This window comes from Canis lupus, chromosome 1 (assembly GCF_011100685.1).
Source record: "Canis lupus familiaris isolate Mischka breed German Shepherd chromosome 1, alternate assembly UU_Cfam_GSD_1.0, whole genome shotgun sequence".
NCBI lineage: Eukaryota > Metazoa > Chordata > Mammalia > Carnivora > Canidae > Canis > Canis lupus.
Window position 1 is genome coordinate 105,383,216 of NC_049222.1, and position 19,752 is coordinate 105,402,967.

The window sequence follows — 19,752 nt, forward strand, 5'->3', positions numbered from 1 at the left end:
GCCACCCAGGGATCCCTTGCCCCCAGTATTTTGCACTGGTCTTCCATTTATTTTTTTCTTAAAGATTTTATTTATTTACTTGAGAGAGAGAGCACATGCACATGAGCAGGCGGGATGGGTGGAGGGAGAAGCAGACTCCTTGTTGGGCAGGGAACTCTGCTACAGGATTCAGTCTCAGGACCTAGGGATCACAAACCAAGGCAAAGGCAGGTGCTTAACTGACTGCATCCATATGCCCCTGGTTTTCCATTTGCAAAGATTTATTTATTTATTTATTTATTTATTTATTTATTTATTTGAGAGAGAGAGAGAGAGAGCACACCCAGAGGGAGAGGGAGAAACAGAATCCCCACTGAGCAGGGAGTCTGATGTGGGGCTATATCCTAGGACCCTGGGATCATACTGATCCAAAGGAAGATGCTTAACGGACTGAGCCACCCAGGTGCTCTAGGTCTTCCATTTTTAGAGAACAATTTTCTCCCAAGGTTTTTCTGCATATTGCTCACTAAATTCTTCCTGACTTAAGGATTGAGTGTGTTTTTAGCATTATCCAAACACTTAAGACAGCAATTTTTGTAAGTTACTATGTACACGTACATATATATACACACATCTATATATTTCAACATATACATCCCTATAATACATGCATATACATATGTACATATTTGAGATCCTCTGGTAACTATCAAGAATGTGGAGAGTCTTCAATTTTACCCTGCTTGCAAACTAATAGATTAAGATCCCACAGAGTCATGTGCTACCAGGAGGACTCTGACTCCTGGGTTGGAAACAAGGACTTTATTACTCACAGCACAGCAAGAAACGTGAACTTCACTTTTCCAGGAGTTCCTTTGTCTCTCAAGACCTACTGACTGGCCATGCAGAAAGGCTCAGATATATCCTGCGCACACAGTGTGTTCACATCACAGCTGAGGAAACCAATATTTGAAAGGGGTCACCAAATGCAAATGTACCGCATACCGTATCTTTTTAAATATTTTTTTAGAGAGGGAGAGAGAGAGATGGAGGAGAGGGAGAGAGAAGAGAGAGAAACTTAAGCAGGGTCCATGCCCAGAGCAGAACCTGACACAGGGCTTGATTTCATGACCCTGAGATCATGGCCTGATGCAATATCCAGAGTTGAATGTTTAACTGACTGAACCATCAGGAGTCCCATACTCTTAACTTTTGAGGAAGGCTTTATATATTATAAAAAATTATATATTTTCCTGGACAGCAAATAAATCTGCTCCCTGCCATAAAAAAAGAGATACTTTCTTTATTTTCCAAGTTTATTTGCTATATGGTCTAGAATGGAAGCTTTCATTGCCTTCTCCAAAAGTTATCACAGATATGAGAAGGCCAGGGAGCTTTTCAACAATGTCCATCCTTCATTTCTACACTCTCTTGGCTTCTGACTTTCCCATGAGTACATGATCCCACTGATCACTCTGACTAATCTCACCAACAGGGGCTGAGATTAAATCCATTCCATGTTTCTTATGCAGTCTTTAAACATGACCCACTGATGTTCCTCAGGATTCTGGACATGTTCAGCCTTGCAAATTCTGTAAAAAATCAGGGTTTAACTCTGAAGGCCATATGATTATCCTTAATTTTACATCATGACATTTTCAATTGACCTAAGAAAATAATTCCACACACAGACTGATGTATTAGTGATTGCATAGACTCTGCCTGTGCCAGAAAGGAGGGCATCCAGGACACACACAATACCAGACTCCCAACACTCCAACTTTTCCACTTTGTGCCTTAACCTAGGGTAGCAATACTCACATCAATTTTTATACATTGCACATCATGATATGCTTGCTTGTAGGTGGTTGCAAAGTGGGAAGTATAAAGGTAGATTCATAAAGAGACCTGAGTTACTATCATTCTTCCGTATATGAATATGATGGCTGGATACACACACATGCTGCGTAAATGTAATTTTTGAGTGTTGATGGGACTGTGTGAGTCTGTGTGTGTCATCATAAGTGTATATGATTCTAGTTGAGAGTTTGTACATGTGGCTGGGTGTGAGTTTGTGATAGAATGTGTATGTATATGAGTATGTGAGTATATGTGACTGTACATTTTATTTATATGGGGTTGTGCCCATGTGTTTGTATGCATGTGCATTTGTGTGTGTGCTTACACACATATATAGTAGATGTTGCCCACCACTATGGATCTCATCCAGGCTTGGAAATTGAGAATCATTGGATAGTGGACCTGGATAAAATGTAGATTTGTTTGTAGGAAAATCTAAAGAGCTAATGAACTCCTGTGTTATATTTCTTCATGTATTACAAAAGCAACCAGTGCTCATTACTGAAAATACATCAAAAAGTAAGTGTGGAAGACTGTGGTAAACATCCAGTGCATTTGAATTGTGTACTTAGCATTCATTTATTTCATAGAAAAGGAACCATCTGGTGCTTAATCTAGACCTCCACATTGTGCTTGCCTTTGAGTTCCATCTTTCACATTGAAAATCCTCAGCACTAGCTTTTTGCTTGTAATTTAATGACAGTCCACTTCAGAGGTCTGAAGATTAGGAAGACATCATTTTTGGGTGGAAGAATTGTTAGTAAAGCAGATCTAGGGAGACAGCTACTTGCTGCCAGTCCCTCATGTGTCAGACTTCTGAAATTTTCTGTTCCTCTCCACATGAGTCCTGTCTGCCTTCAGGAAAAGAAAACAGCCTCTACCAGTCCCTTTGTAGATATTAACTAGAAACTTATAATTGGTTTTGGTAATTACTAACTTCAGAAAAAAAAGTTCTTCATAAATGTTCTCAGCTCCCCAGCCAGCAGTGTCACTGTTTCTAAAGGTGAAATGATAATTGTACTTCTGATGGGAGGTGAGGTCACAATCACTGCTCCATATCACAGTGTCTTGTGGCTCCCTCCCACAGGCACTAGCTCTTATGACTGTGTCCTGAGCTCACAGTCCAGACAGAGAGATATTTCTAGGGGGCTAGTTTCCACTTCAGTCTGAGAGGCAAATTCTACAAAGTATGGTCGCCTATCAGGAGTAAATGTGGGTAGGTAAGTGATGGTATACAAAAAAAGGATTGTTCTGAGTTTGAAACTGATTCAGTGCCAAAGCCCCACAGGCATGATCTGAGCTAGTAAAGAGAGGTGGGGTCCTACTCATTGTACCAACACCTGCTGGATCCTACTGGACTTAGTGTAATCCACAATGACAATGACTGCTGGTATTAAATACAGTGAAAAGGAAAACTGATTTTTAAGGTAATTAGGGCCTGTAGTTCTTTTGTTGTTGTTTTTTTAAATTATTTTTTATTTTTTATTGGAGTCCAATTTCCCAACATATAGCATAACACCCAGTGCTCATCCCGTCAAGTGCCCCCCTCAGTGCCCATCACCCAGTCACCCCCAACCCCCACCCACCTCCCTTTCCACCACCCCTTGTTCGTTTCCCAGAGTTAGGAGTCTCTCATGTTCTGTCTCCCTGTCTGATATTTCCCACTCATTTTCTCTCCTTTCCCCTTTATTCCTTTTCCCTATTTTTTATATTCCCCAAATGAATGAGACCATATAATGTTTGTCCTTCTCCGATTGACTTCTTTCACTCAGCATAATACCCTCCAGTTCCATCCACGTCGAAGCAAATGGTGGGTATTTGTCGTTTCTAATGGCTGAGGAATATTCCATTGTATACATAGACCACATCTTCTGTATCCATCATCTGTCGATGGACACCGAGGCTCCTTCCACAGTTTGGCTATTGTGGACAATGCTGCTATAAACATCAGGGTGCAGGTGTCCCGGCGTTTCACTGCATCTGTATCTTTGGGGTAAATCCCCAGCAGTGCAATTGCTGGGTCATAGGGCAGATCTATTTTTAACTCTTTGAGAAATCTCCACACAGTTTTCCAGAGTGGCTGCACCAGTTCACATTCCCACCAACAATGCAAGAGGGTTCCCCTTTCTCCACATCCTCTCCAACATTTGTTGTTTCCTGCCTTGTTAATTTTTCCCATTCTTACTGGTGTGAGGTGGTATCTCATTGTGGTTTTGATTTGTATTTCCCCGATGGCCAGTGATGCGGAGCATTTCCTCATGTGCTTGTTGGCCATGTCTATGTCTTCCTCTGTGAGATTTCTCTTCATGTTTTTTGCCTATTTCATGATTGGATTGTTTGTTTCTTTGCTTTTGAGTTTAATAAGTTCTTTATAGATCTTGGATACTAGTCCTTTATCTGATATGTCATTTGCAAATATCTTCTCCCATTCTGTAGGTTGTCTTTTAGTTTTGTTGACTGTTTCTTTTGCTGTGCAAAAGCTTCTTATCTTGATGAAGTCCCAATAGTTCGTTTTTGCTTTTGTTTCTCTTGCCTTCATGGATGTATGTTGCAAGAAGTTCCTGTGGCCAAAGGGCCTGTAGTTCTGAAACCAATTGCTTGCAGCCTCCCTTACAGGAATTTGTAGAATTACTAGAGGTGTGCCTGGAATACCTCCATGTTTATATAATAAGGACTAGGATAAATAAATGTGTAGGAATCATGTGATCTTGTGAAGAAACAGTATATCCCAATGACAATTGCTAGAATAGAAAAATTTTCTCTAACTCTGAGTATGATGTGCTTAATGGAGACAGTTGTGTCTCTACTGAAAACATCACTGTCTGTTGATTATGGTGAGATTTTCTCTCTTGAAGCTACTGGAAGCAGCATTGAAGGAAAAAGACAATTTTATAATAATGGGTTTCAGAGAGCAGCTGTTAGGCTCAAATGTATCCTGTGATACTTTCTCTAATATCAATTGCAATTCTGTAAGATCAACTTATGAAGCACACGATATTCTTGTATTAGAGTTTTCAATTTGCATATGTCATGTTTTAATATATTTCAGAAAACTTACCACATGGGTAATAGTTTCTAATCCGGTATTAATAGATAAGTATATGATCTAAAATTACTAATTCTTTAATATTTGCCTTACACTATATTATCCCATATTAGCATTCAATGTCCCATATGTCAGGGCAAGACATGAAATTATGAGGTGTTCTTATACTTTCATCCCTGAAATAAAGTCAAATGCCCCCAAATGTTTTTTTCTTCCTGTTTCCAACCACTATTCTATCTTGCTTTCGTTAAATTCAGCTTATCATGGACAGGTTCCTATATAATACAAAACTGCAATCAGTGCAGCTACATTTTCTTAAATCTCTAAGGCTTTATTCATTCTGATATTGGCTTACAGAATAAACCTTTACAAATCATGAAAAGTTATTACAACAAAAATCATAACGTAATATACTATCTAGCTAAAATAAAATGGTAAGGCTAAAACCAAACTATATAGATTATTCAAAGAACACAACAGCTATCCAGCTTACTTAGCACAATATAGAGGTTAAATGCGCTGTCTTTGCAAAAATTCAGCCAGACTCAAGTCCACACTTTGCCCTCAGTTGGATATGAATTTAAGTAAATCACCTAGTCTGTCTCTCTGTGTTTTCCTTGTCTTTAAAATGAAAGTAATAGTAGTGATGACGCATAGTTTTGTTTAAAAATGGTGAGGTGCCTAGCTGGCTCAGTTGGTTAAGCATCTGACTCTTGATATCGGCTCAGGTCTCAATCTCAGGGTTATGAGTTCAAGCCTTGCGTTAGGTTTCAAACCCAGTGGAGCCTACTTCAAAAAAGAAAAGAGAAAAGAAGAAAAGAAAAGAAAAGAAAAGAAAAGAAAAGAAAAGAAAAGAAAAGAAAAGAAAAGAAAAGAAAAAAGTAAGCTACTACATGTATGAGCTTCATAGCAATGATCCAATGATTGTTGAGTGCTCTTTAAAGATAATAAACTTAACTCTTGAAAGTCTCTTAGAATTAATTTCTCTTGCTAAACTTTATTAATATATAGTTGATATACTAAAAATCGCACATATTTAATGTATACATTTTGACAAGTTTGGAAATCTGCATACCTCTGTGATAACACCACCACAATCAAGGTACTAAAATATCCATCACTTCCAAAAAAATTCCTTGTCTTCCTCTGTATGTGCTCAGAACTCTTAACATAAAATATATCCTCTTTTCATAATTTAAAGTGCACAATACTGTACTACTAGCCATAGTCACTATATTGTACAACAGATCTCTATGACTCTTTCATCTTGTATAACTGAAATCTTATACACATTGCACAACAATGCCCCCCTCCCCCTCCCTCCAGCCTCTGGCAACCAATATTCTATTCTCTGCTTCAATGAATTTGACTTTCAGATTCTTCATATAAGTTAAACCATACAGTATTTAATTAACCCTGTTGTGGTATTCATTTTGCCATATATATGTGTATCAAATCATCATATTGTATACCTTAAACTTACACAATGTTACAGGTCAAGTAGATCTCAATAAAACTGGGAGGAAAAAAGACTCATTGCCCTCATGCTGCTTCCTCAAGATGTTAGAATCCCTTCCATATTGTGGGAGGCTGCCAATTGTTTTGCTTCTTTCTCTTTTTCTTAATTGGAATATTCCTGCCTGGCACTGCAAACCTTGTGCACACTGTGACACCCAGCATGGCAATGAAAGTGGAGTCCTGGCCAAAATGCTTGGGTGCAGAATGGGGCCCATCAATAAGTCCATCTCCCATCCTAAGGCTGGTCCATGAGGTAAGAAGGAATTCAGTTGAAATCTTAAGATGGAAGACTGGATGGATCCACATGGATGGATTTCATCTCAGATTTCTTGACAGGTGGAGAACTTGTGAGAATAGATCCAGGACAGGACTATGCTTGGGTATGCGGATGGGCATCAACCTCGGTAGGATGTTGTAGAAAAAACACCATTCAAATAAAATATGCTTTACTCCCAATGAAGCATAAAAAGACAACTCAAATAAAGAAAAAAAACCTAGAACCTATGGAAACATTTTACAGTAAAGGAAATGCAAATGGTCATTTCACATATAAAGAGGTATCCATCCTCAATGATGATCGGAGAAAAGTAAATTACAAGATATCATATGTTTGTTGTATCACTGCCAGCTTGTTAAGTTAAAGGTTTGCGAGGGCACCTGAGTGGCTCTGTTAAGTGTCTGACTCTTGATTTTGGCTCAGGTGTTGAGCTCAGGGTCATGAGTTCTAGCCCCACATTGGGTTCCATGCTCGGTGTGAAGCCTACTTGTAAAGAAAGGAAGGAACGGAAGGAAGGAAGGAGGGAAGGAAGGAAGGAAGGAAGGAAGGAAGGAAGGAAGGGAGGAGAAAGAAAGAGAGAGGGAGAGAAAGAAGAAAGAAAGAAAGAAAGAAAGAAAGAAAGAAAGAAAGAAAGAAAGAGAGAAAGAAAGAGAGAAAGAAAGAGAGAAAGAAAGAGAGAAAGAAAGAGAGAAAGAAGAGAAAAAAGAAGTTTGCTGATGTGATCTGTTTCGGAGGTCAGTGGAAATATGCCATTTCATGCATGCATGTAGGGAATATCAATGGTCAATGACTTTTTGAGAGACAATTAGGAAATCTTTATCAAAAGTTGAAAGATGCATATTCTTTGGGCACCTGAGTGGCTCAATCAGTTAAGCACCTGCCCTCAGCTCAGGTCATGATCCTGGGGTCCTGGGATGGAGCTCCACATTGGGCTCTTTGCTCAGCAGGGAGAAGTCTGCTTCTCCCTCTGCCCCTCCTCTCCACTTGGACTCTCTCTCTCTCTCAAATAAATAAATAAAATCTTAAAAATAAAGATGTGTATTCTTGCATATAAGATTCTATCCACTGGAAGACACTTGAAAATGTGTTCAGAAATGACCCCAGAGATGTTAGTGGTGAACATGCAAATAAAAGCACAAAAACAAAGAAAAATAGATGTATATCAGGGATCCCCTTGGGTCATCCTGGACTTTTAAGATAATCCCTCTACATGAGTGATAGAAGTAAAAGAAATCAGGAGGTCTGTGAAGGGCAACAGAACTGGGCAATAGAGGAGGAAATATCCTCCAAGTCACAAGGTTCTATCATTTCCTTCCTTGTTGTTGCTTCTCTGGAAGTCTCCTGGGAATCTTCTGGTATCAAATCATCCTCTGCATCTCTTCTTACTTACTGAAGAAACTATTTTAAGTGTTGGAAGGAAGCTGGGGCTTCCTGTCCTTACCTGGGCCCTGGGAAGCATGGGCACAGTCCTTATTCATTTTTTGGGGTGAGAGAGGCACTAAAGGTCCTATGAACTTTGCCAAGGATTCTTCTTCCCTCATGTCAGATCCAGCCCCCAACTCCAGGCAGCTCTTCGTAGTTTCTTGAGGTACAATGAAGAGATGAAGTACTTCCATGTAGACTCTTTTGCTATTCTGTCCAAGGTATGCAGTTTCAAGATTTCCCTATACATCTCTAGATGTATGACCTAGATGACCCTCCAGGACTACAATGAATGAATGTTTGTCTTTCTTAAGCATTGAAGAAATTTTAACATATATATACTAAATGTTATAACTTTATCTTACATATAAAATATATAAGAATATATAAAATTTCAAATGTATGTTAAATATATAACAAAATGCTTATTACAAAATTTAAAACCACATATTTTTATATATTTACATAACAGAAATTACATTTAGATATATGTCTAAATGTTTATATATTGTTATATTATATATTATCATATATCATTTTGTGCTCCTCAGTGAGGAACCCTGAAAGATATTGAGCTCTTTGTATGTTTCTGTTGCATTTTTCTGCCTGAGCTTGGAGAAGGCTCTGCATGGAGGATAAAGAAAAAGTATCCATGGATTTTAGTTTTTTTTTTAATTTTTATTTACTTATTTATGATAGTCACACAGTGAGAGAGAGAGAGGCAGAGACACAGGCAGAGGGAGAAGCAGGCTCCATGCACCGGGAGCCCGACGTGGGACTCGATCCCGAGGCCCCAGGATCGCGCCCTGGGCCAAAGGCAGGCGCTAAACCGTTGTACCACCCAGGGATCCTGGGTTTTAGTTCTAAGGATAGCTTCAACCACACAGATTCCTCACCTTTGTCTTTGTCCCTTCTGTCAGTCTTCCTAAAATGCCTGAGGTCTGGAATTGCTGAGACTTCCTTTGTCCCAGGCTCTCCTCCTCATCTGAGCTCAAGGGCTGGGAGGCTGGGAGACAAGCCCCCCCGCCCCGCCTCCATCATGGGACACCTCCTAGTCCTCCCCATGTGTCAAAGGCCTGTCAACAGTCCTTGCACATTATCTATGGGTCGAAGAGGAAGGTGGGCAGTGAGTGAACATCCATCACGGGCAGCTTTCAAAGGTTATACGTCTTGACGTATTTTTTGATTTGGCAATTGGTTTTTCTGGAGGAGACAGAGACATGTGGCCGGTTAACTGTCTGGAAATTCATGATGCAATCAACAACCCATTTTAAATAGGGGCAAATAGGGAAAAGATTAAAAGGTCTTAAGATGATGAGAATGATTCAGCTGTCCTTATCAGCGCAGATTGTGGATGCTGAGCAAATTCCATGGGGCACAATGGAGGATCCATTATTCAAGATAATGGAGGAGGGATGAGGATGAAGGAAAGCTTCCCCCTCCAGCTGGCCTTTATATTGCAGGAGGAGGCCGCTATCAAGCGTTGGCAATAACTTAATCACCTCAACTCAGTCAACTTTGCTTGAAACATCCACACCCTCCCAAGATATAAAGAGATTATTTATTTCCTGTTTACTTTTCCTCTGCATTTTTATTTTACTAACATGTATATCTGATATCAACTATAATTGATAAGTCTCATTTCCAGGCCTTTAATAAATTCTAACATATATGTATATACTGTAAAGAAACTTCAATTCCCCACATCACTGCTAAACCCGGTAATGTCTGTATGTATGTGAAATGGTGGTGGTTTTATTTTCATTTTCTTTATTATCAGCAATACTATATGTAACATAATATTTATCACAGGTTTACTAATTGATTGTCTTTTTGAATTTTTTCCCCAACTAATTGTGGATTATTTCCCTTTCCTTTTAATGGATAGACATTAGTTTTTTCTGGATATATTGTTGCGCGATGTTAATTGCAAGTATGTGCTTCCCTTTTGTAACTGATCTTAAATTATATTTTCAGACAGGAGGTACCAGTTGTAATGATATAGTAAGTAACAGTAATGTAGGAACTTTGTTTAGATAATGGTTCAAAAAAACAAAAAATGCATTAAAAAAAAACGTGTTGGAGTTATTCAGGAGAATGTGAATATCAACTGAGTATTAGGTGATATTAAGACATTTAAAAATAGGGGCACCTGGCTGGCTCAGTCAGTAGAATGTGTGACTTCTGATCATGGGGTTTTTAAGTTTAAGCCCCACATTGGGTACAGAGATTACTTAAAACCTTTAAAATAAAAATAGAGACTCCTGGGTGGCTCAGCGGTTGAGCTTCTGCCTTTGGCTCAGGGTGTGATCCCAGTGCTGGGATCAAGTCCCACATTGGGCTCCCTGAGAGGAGCCTGCTTCTCCCTCTGCCTCTGTCTCTGTCTCTCTCTGTGTGTCTCTCATGAATAAATAAAATCTTTTAAAAAATATGGGATCCCTGAGTGGCTCAGCGGTTTGGCGCCTGCCTTTGGCCCAGGGCACGATCCTGGAGACCTGGGATCGAATCCCACATCGGGCTCCCGGTGCATGGAGCCTGCTTCTCCCTCTGCCTGTGTCTCTGCCTCTCTCTCTCTCTCTCTGTGACTATCATAAATAAATAAAAATTTAAAAAAAAAAAATAAATAAATTAAAAAATAATTTTGTGTTGTGCTAGTCTAGGAGGCTTTTAAAAAATATATTTTATTGAATTTCGATTTGCCATCATATAGTATAACACCGAGTGCTCATCCCATCAAGTGCCCTCCTTGGAGCCCATCACCCAGTCACCCCATCCCCCACCCAGCTCCCCTTCCACTTCCCCTTGTTCATTTCCCAGAGTTAGGAGTCTCTCATGTTTTGTCATGCCTGGGAGTCTTTTTATTATCTTTTATATCCTTGAGTAATTATTTATTAGAGATCAATCTTATAGCTCACAACTTGATTATTGGAGAAATACAGAATTCTAGGATTTGTATCAAAGTATTCCAACTCCATTTCCCACCCAACCCCCATCACAAAGGAACAGTTTTGAGTGGATCATCTAAGATTGGCAAAATGCTGACATATTTTGGGGCACCTGAGCAACATAGTGATTGAGCATCTGCTTTTGGCTCAGGTGATCCTGGGGTCCTGGGATTGAGTTCCCCATCTAGTTCCCTGCAGGAAGTCTACTTCTCCTTCTGCCTATGTCTCTGCCTCTCTGTCTCTCATGAATAAATAAATAAAATTTTTAAAAAAGATGACATATGTTGAAGTGATCTTAAGTGTAAACAAAGATTCTCTTTATTTTCCTTTATTGTGTGAATGCTTGAAATTTCCATATTAAAAGCTTTAAAGAAGATAAATCAATACTGGGCAACTATCTTCACCATTAATACTTTTTAGTTCATTGCTGCCTTCATTTTTATACAAAGATGTATTCGTCAGATGTACTAATAGGTAAGATTGACGTGTAAATTTTCCTACGGTGATATCCAGTCAGTCCTTAAAGATCTAGGGCATCTTTTGGCAAGATGGGAACATGGGAGAGAAATACTCCACTTGCATAATGGGTCTGATAGACATTTTTTTTTAAGTCTGATTTTCCTGTGACTTACATAGAATGAAATTATCAGTGAGAAGGATACTGAAAACATGTTTTTCACCGATATGGAAGAAACCCTTCTGATGAGCCTACGTAATCCTCTTGCCCTTCCTTGGGCAGCACTCGCTTCTCATTTCACCAGGGAAGAAGCCACAGAATCTAGCAGGGTCTTAAATACTTGTGACTGGGAGTTGGGCCAGAAAAAAGGGAAGAGTCTTCTCCATCTTCTATCCCTCTGCCCCTAGTTTTGCTGTCCTGCTTTTTTGACACCATGACAGGACCCTGCAAAGGACCCTTAGCTGTGTGAGGCTCCGCAGCGGAAGTACAACCCCCAACGTCCCTCCTCTCAGACCAGTCCAGGTTCTGAAAGGTGATAAGAAGATGGAATATTTCCAGCCAATCAGAGCAAGCCACGCCCTTGGGGGGGGCTATAAAAGGCAGGTCCTAGCAACCAGTCCACAGTTCGGTGTCCGAACGTCACAGAGGGAGGATCGTCCCTGTAGACTTTAAGATGCACTTGGGAATTGAAGGCATAGACGCCCACAGCCCCTCCACGCAACACCCCACAGACCAAACGCCCTGCCAGCAGAACTCTAAAGAAAGAGGCTCAGATGTGGAGGAGAAATCACTCGAAGGAAAAGAGGAGACGTTCTCTTCCCTGTTAAGACAGGGTTGCACCCAAGGGCAAGGTAGGAATCTCGGTGGTTTGTGTATGGGGGCTGGAAGGGGGGGTTAGGGGTCAGGATTTTATTTTGAGATAGGGGATAGGAAGTGTCACCCAGCGCTCAGGGGGGCCTTGGGAAACATGGCAATGAACCCCTGGAACCATATTGTTCTGGTTCACCTTTGACACTGGTTGAACAACCTCGGTTGAGAGAACTGTCCACAAATTAGGATCAGGGATGGACTAGGGAGTTCTGTGGACCTTGCCTGAGGCCAGTCACCTAAATTATTTCCTCCAGGGTCAGAGCCAGAGACAGATGAGGAGAACTCCAAGGAAACTGAGCTTAAAAGACACAGCAGTAGCTCTGGATCAGGTAAGAATTCGTTTTCCTGGGGAGGAGGGACAGGACATGGGTTGACTCAGTCTCAGGGAGACTCAGGGAGACTCTTGCAGACTCTGGATCCTAGGAACAGATGGGGATGTAGTTTTGGTTGCCAGCATTGATCCTTGTGTGTCCAGGATGGACTCGTGTGTCCTGGGTGTCCTGTTGCAGACAGTCACAAAACTCTTTGTCTACAGAATTGGAAGGCTGCTCCAGTTGGGAGGGCTCCAGGAAGAGAAAAATCAGTTCCAGCGACAGCACCTGTGATGGAGCAGGTAGGATCTTGTTTTGGGCTGGGAGGTGTATGGACAGGAAAGCAGGTGAGATATGGAGGGCGTCGGCATGGAGGGGGTTGTTGGGTGGTTGAAACGAGTTAGGAAACTGGAATCAGGGGAGCATTTGGGGACCCATGATGGGCATCAAGGAGATGGGGCCGAACAGAGTAGGAGACTGGTGGAATTCACCCAAGGGAATGGGGGTCTACTCTTGCAAGTCGTTCATCCACATGCTTCCTCTGCAGGGGCCTCTCCAGCAGATGAGGGCAGTGTGACTCCGGGAAAGAAGAAACGGAGGGCGTCTGACCATGGCCGCAGCAGCGAGAGCCAGGGGACCGCGCCCGCCCGCCCCGGGAGACGCTGGGCGCGGGGCTCGGGGCGCAGCAGGCGGGGCAGACACAGCCCTCGGGGAGACCGGCCGCCTCCACTTCGGAAGGCACTGGTGACCACCCTGCGCGCCCTGTCTGAGGCCATCTATCAGGACGTCGCTCAGGTGTGCGAGCTGCAGAAGCATTCCCCGCTGACCTGGGAGGAGCAATTCGGACTCGGGCAGCTCTGGGGGCCTCTGTACTCGGCTTTGCAGACCGTCTACACCATGGCCAACCAGGCGGCCTACGCCTTCCCGGCCGAGAGCTGGCTGCTCCCAGGCCCGCCGCAGGACCCCGGGCCCCAGGTTCCAGCTGCGGATGGACGAGAAGCCCTGGGCTCCCCGGGGGAGAGACGCGGGCCCACCCCTCCCCGGGGCCAGAGCTAGGCTGCCGCAGCTCGCAGCTCGGTTAGGGTCGCAGAGCCGTGCGTGCAGCTCTTGCAGCTCCGGGGGTGAGCACACAATCCTGCTACCGCTCAGAGTCCCAGAAACCAGCAGGGCGTGTTTTAGACACAGGGTGTCAGTAAGTGATAGAACTTGGGGTCCTAGGAAAGGTACTCGAAACATGGACTCAGAACGGGGAGATGATGAAGTTTCAATTTCATGTTAGACATTTTCCTGTATTTTGAGAATCTTAAGACAGCCAAGCGCTATTTTATGAGAACAAAGATCAGGGTGCAATTCATATGTATTTGCGTATTCTAAGTGTAGTGAAGTAAGCATGCTTATTATATCCTCCCCTTTGATCCTGAAAAGGCTGTAAGTCTTCCCATTCCAGGAGTGGAGGCCACAGGCTGGGGTAACATTCTGTGTGGAGAAGATGGCTGTATTTATTGTTCAGTTTGATGAACTCATGGTGAAGTCACCATGTTCAGTTATTTTATATAAAATCTGAGTCAAGATATATTGTTAATGACCATATGTATTTATTCCTACAGCTGGCTCATATTATATGCCTAATTTAAAATTTTCTTCTATTTTATAAATTTCAAGTTATCCTGCTTATGAGAGGATATTAAAACTAATGTAGATACTCATTTTTTATAGATTTTATTTTACATGGTTTCCTATTTGTATTTTACACTGAGATCATGCAGTCTTTCATCAAATAAATATATATAATTTTATGTAAGAAAATAAACATTTTTGGGTATTATGTTTGGTTCATGATTTCCCTATTACAAGTGATGAAATAAAAATGCTTTTCATGTATTCTGTTTATCCAAATGGAGTTTGTCTTATGGCAGGTGTGGGTTAGGAGGCTGCTTTCTTTTTACGTCTACTTTATTTCCACCTTGACTTTTCTCTGCCTCGTAGCTCTTATTATAGGAAGGGAATAGCAGTTAATCATCCCAATGAGTGGGGCAATTCAATGATAGTATATTACAAATCAATTTGAACCCATGACATGGCTTCAAATTATATGAAACAAATGCCCACATATGTACAAAAATTACAATTTGCAAGTTATATTTGGGGGTTGGGGATATAGTTACAAAAGGATCAGAAAAATAAAATTTTATTTTATTTATTTTTTTTTTAGAAAAATAAAATTTTAAATAATTACAACAAAATAAAATATCTGAGAATAAATCCAATAAAAATGTATCAAATGTGTATAAGAAACCATGTAAAATTTCTGAAATATATGAAAATAGACAAAAATAAAATCACATCACTGTTCTTGGGTAGGAAAATTCCATATTATCAAACATCAATCCCTAAGCTAATTATATAAATTTAATTTGGTCCTGATACAGATACCATCAGTTACTCATTGGAGCTAGGCATGTTATTGCAAAAAAAAAAAAAAAAAAAAAAAAAATCTTACAGATGAAAATACAAATAAGGATAGGCAAAAAAAAAATCTGAAAAAAAATGAGGATAAAGTTTTAGTTAGGCAAGATGAATAAAATCCAGAGCTATACAATATGTATAATATTGTACATATAATCACCAGTGTATTGTACACCTAATCCATTAAGATGGTAGGTCTCGTGTTAAGTGTTCTGAAAAATAAAAAAGAGGAAAAAAAGGATAGCTAGCTCTATGAAACATGTTGTTTCCTAAATTATGCAGATCAGTAGAGATAAAAATTCAAAAATAGGTCAAAGTATTTGAGAAAGTTAATAAGCAATAAAATATGGGGGATGACATTATTAATACTTAGGGTTTGGGAACTTGATATTACCATCACAAAGTAAGAAATTGATTTACTCTTCACATCCTATAACAAGGTAAAGATTCAATGAGAAATACAACCATATGGCAAAAAAAAAAAAAAGTCTCTTTTCAATATAGACTCTGCCTATTAAATTGAAATAGAAAATATAGGGATGCCTGGGTGGCTCAGTGGTTGAGCCTGCTTCTCCCTATGCCTATGTCTCTGCCTCTCTTTCTATCTTACATGAATAAATAAAATCTTAAAAAAAAAAAGAAATAGAAAATACACACTGACTCATTCCTGCTGCCAGGACAGTGGGCTCCATGTAAATGTCATGGCAGCCAGTACACATGGGAGGGAGGCAACCAGATCCTAAGCTACGGGTTTGTGGTTCTGTGAACTCTCCTCTCCTCAGTACTGCAATAATCATTTCACCTGTCGTGGCAGGGAGAGATCAAGCTTGGGGAACTGAGAATATTGTTAAAAAAAAAATTTTCGCCTCACTTGCCACTTGCCAAAAAACAATTACAAATTCCCAGTTAGCATCTCTTGAGTGCTTGGGAGAGGCTCTCTCTTCCACAAGCCCTGGTGTTAAACAAGTGTTCAGGAGGAGGGCAGAAAATGCTGAGGTCTGATAGGTGAGGGGCTGTTAGTGAAACACCTGAATTTCACTGAATTCTCTGCTTCGCTGAGAAATTCTACTCATAATAGGGTTCTTTTTAAAAATATTCAGATCACTGAGGTGCTGTTATCATTTGAAGTTATAAGCACAGAAATGAAATAAAAGTGCCTGAAAAGGATTTACAGGGTTACAATCAAAGAGAATGAACAGTAATTTACGTTAGGAATCATTGTACTCATTTGCACAAGTCATGGCCAATCTATTTGGAAGTGTAGATAATATGGAAATTTGTTAGGAAAATATGCTTTACTAATATTGATCTTCCTAGTGGTAACAGGAAGTCTAAACAGAAAAGTGTCTACAAAAAGGAAGTTTATGAGACCCTCACAAATGAAAGCACCAGGATCAGATGGTTAACATGGGCAGATTCTAACATTCCTTTAACTTTCATATGAGCCAATACTCATTTAAATAGCATTGGGTTCTTACCACATCTTTCCACAGTTGTGTTTTTGCTGAGTTTTCAGTGTTGAGCTCTGATTGCTTTTATTATAAATCAAGAAACAGGAGGTCAAATTAATCCTTTGTTTTCCCTACACACAAATTCACAATTTGATCCATGCCTACTATCTAATACTCTGCATACCCAAGTCAGAGATTAGAGCCATAATGGTGGACAACTTTTAGTTCACAGACACACAAATACACAAACATTACACACAGAGGCAAACACACATGCCTATGTACAAAATACACTCAAATGCACAGCCATATACCCTCACACGCTTACACACACTCCACAGCAAACTCACACTCATGGACACGTTCATCAAAAATAAGCATACACTCACATTTACACACATCGCCCCCACTCTCCCGTTCCCAGTCCCATGGATGTAATCACATTCATACAGTCAGCATGCACACATGTATCTCAGTAACGTGCTCATATGTGGAAGAATACAAGAACCTCTTGACCTTCACTGGCTGAAAGTGGAAGGAGAGGAGCTCTTTCCACCTTTTTCACTTCTCCCACCCCTGCAACAATCCATGAAGATGATATTTACCATGTGCAACATTTTAAAGTGCTGTGAGCATTGCTGCTGTAGGTCTGGGTAAGCGGGACAGAGTGGAATAGATAGAGCAGGTGGGCAATAGAGCAGGGTACAAATGAGGACAGGGGGAGGGGGTTATAGCGGTGTGCAGAGAGCATGGGAGTATGGAGGAATAGAGGAAAACTTTTCAAAGGTGTGTCATGCTATAATACTTGATAAATACAGATAGTACAGAAAAGTAAGGCGGAGGCTAAAATGAACCCTAAAGTACTGGATCAGAGTCAGGGACATATGAACATATATTTAGCTGTAGATACGCAAGTAGACAGGTAGATAAAGAGAAAACTATGGATATATGTGTAAACAGAGATTTCCTAGGTCAGTCTACTCAGAGGGCCTAATAGCAATGATATGCTAGGAGCAAGGAGTACACCCAGCACCCATATCTCATTTCTTTTCTTTTCTTTTTTTTAAGATTTCATTTATTCATGAGAGACACACAGAGAGAGGCAGAGACATAGAGGAAAAAGCAGGCTCACCATAGAGAGACCGATGCAGGACTCGATCCCAGGACCCCAGAATCATGACCTGAGCCAAAGGCAGACCCTCAACCACTGAGCCACCCCATGTCCCCTCCTATCTCCTTTCTAACACTGCTTGCTAATCAAAGGCTCCTTGGAGATAAGGCTGTTCCATGGCAGGAGCAAGGAGAATACAAGATGAGCCTGAAGGATCTTGCAGTGACAAAACGTTAAGAGTAAGGAAGTGCTCAAAAAACAAAAAACTGGGGGGTGGGACACCTGGGAGGCTCAGGTGGAGGATCTCAGGGTCTTGGGATCAGCCCCACCTCTGGCTCCCTGCTCAGTGGGGAGTCTGCTTCTCCCTCAGCCTCTGCCCCACCCCCACTGTGCTCTCTCTCTCAAACAAACAAACAAACAAATAAATAAAATCTTTTAACAACAACAACAACTGGGGACATATCAAAGGGACATAGTAGCCAAACCTGAAAGGTCTCCTACACCCTGTCACCAACTGTTTGATACCAGTGGGTGGGGGGGTCCTGCAATTCCACATAATTTTTTAAAATTTACTTATTAATGAGAGACACAGAGAGAGAGGTAGAGACACAGGCAGAGGGAGAAGCAGGCATCATGCAGGGAGCCCGATGCAGGACTTGATCCCAGGACCCCGGTATCACTCCCTGAGTTGAAGGCAGACGTTCAACCACTGAGCCACCCAGGTGCCCCCAATTCAATGTAATTCTGACATTATCTGGTTAGTACAGACCCCACAAGTTAAGGGCAAAGTCGTTTCCGAGACTGCCCTCAGTGACAAGCCACCACTCACAAGGCAGGCTTTCCCAAACCTCCAGTGCATCTGCCAGCGAGCTACAGATTCAAGGCTTCCCACAACATGCCCCACCCCCTCCGCCCCCAGTTGGATATTTGCTGGGAAGACTCACAGAACCCCGAAAAATGCTATACCTATGAGGATCCTTGATTAAGTTAATTTGTATATTGGGACCCACAAAACAGAGGTCACCGCAGTGGCCCAACCCACATCACAAATCTAAACCTAAGTCAGCCTGCTCTTCTGTGAAACGCCCAGCAAGGAAACCTCACACACACCAACCAACCACAATCCTCTCTCTCTCTCTCTCTCTCTCTCTCTCATATATAGAACATAGACACACACATTTTTATTATACCATGGCTCCCAATGACCAAAACTAGAACAATTTTTTTAAGCGACCATCAACTTTATTTTTTTTGTATATATATTTTTATTGGAGTTCAATTTGCCAACATCTAGCATAACACCCAGTGCTCATCCTGTCAAGTGCTCCCCTCAGTGCCTGTCACCCAGTCACCCCATAAAACTAGAACAATTTAAGCAACAAAATAAATTACATAGCAGTGAATTATAGCACAAAGTATAAGTCTAAATCAGTTGAAGAAACAAATAAATGAGGGCGAAATGACCCAGCTTCTACACAGAATGGCAAATAATATATGGGGTTACTTAGCTCTCCAGGAAGTGACGCTTAATTCAACACCCCACACCTACCTCCAAGCACCCCCCTTCTTCCACTACACTTGACTGTGGGTTGTGCTTACAGTATCCCAAAGAATAGAGTACAGCAAGGCATGCAGAGTCATTTTTCAGTGGAGAAGCCTAAACACTAACTAACAGATAAAGATTAACATCATCCAAGATAACCCATGTTAACTGCGTGAACCTCTCAGGTGGGATGCTGTGATGAGATGTGATATTCTTCTCCAAACCCATAAACCAAGTCTATCCATGAGAAACACTTCAGACAAATTCAACTTCAGAGGCATTCTAAAATGTATGGGACCAGTACTCTTCACACCTGTCATGATAAACAAGGAAAGTCTGAGAAAATGTCACAGAGCAGAAAAGACAGGGGGACACAGGATGACTACATATAAGGTAATGTCCTGGACTGGATCCTGACACAGAAAAATGACCATGTTAAAACAGTTGAAATGTAAATAATGTCTGGAGTTTAGGTAATAGTAACATACTAATGTTG

General features: G+C 41.0%; 1 protein-coding gene across 1 annotated transcript; it reads left to right on the forward strand.

The window, feature by feature from the left end:
• The first annotated feature begins 11,697 nt into the window (after positions 1–11,697).
• LOC100855990 (protein FRG2-like-1) lies at positions 11,698–14,407 on the forward strand. The gene is made up of 4 exons (XM_038527983.1): positions 11,698–12,355; positions 12,629–12,703; positions 12,910–12,987; positions 13,233–14,407. Exons 1-4 carry the CDS (start codon positions 12,178–12,180, stop codon positions 13,739–13,741), a joined length of 840 nt encoding a protein of 279 aa, XP_038383911.1. The 5' UTR covers positions 11,698–12,177; the 3' UTR covers positions 13,742–14,407.
• Positions 14,408–19,752: the final 5,345 nt, after the last annotated feature.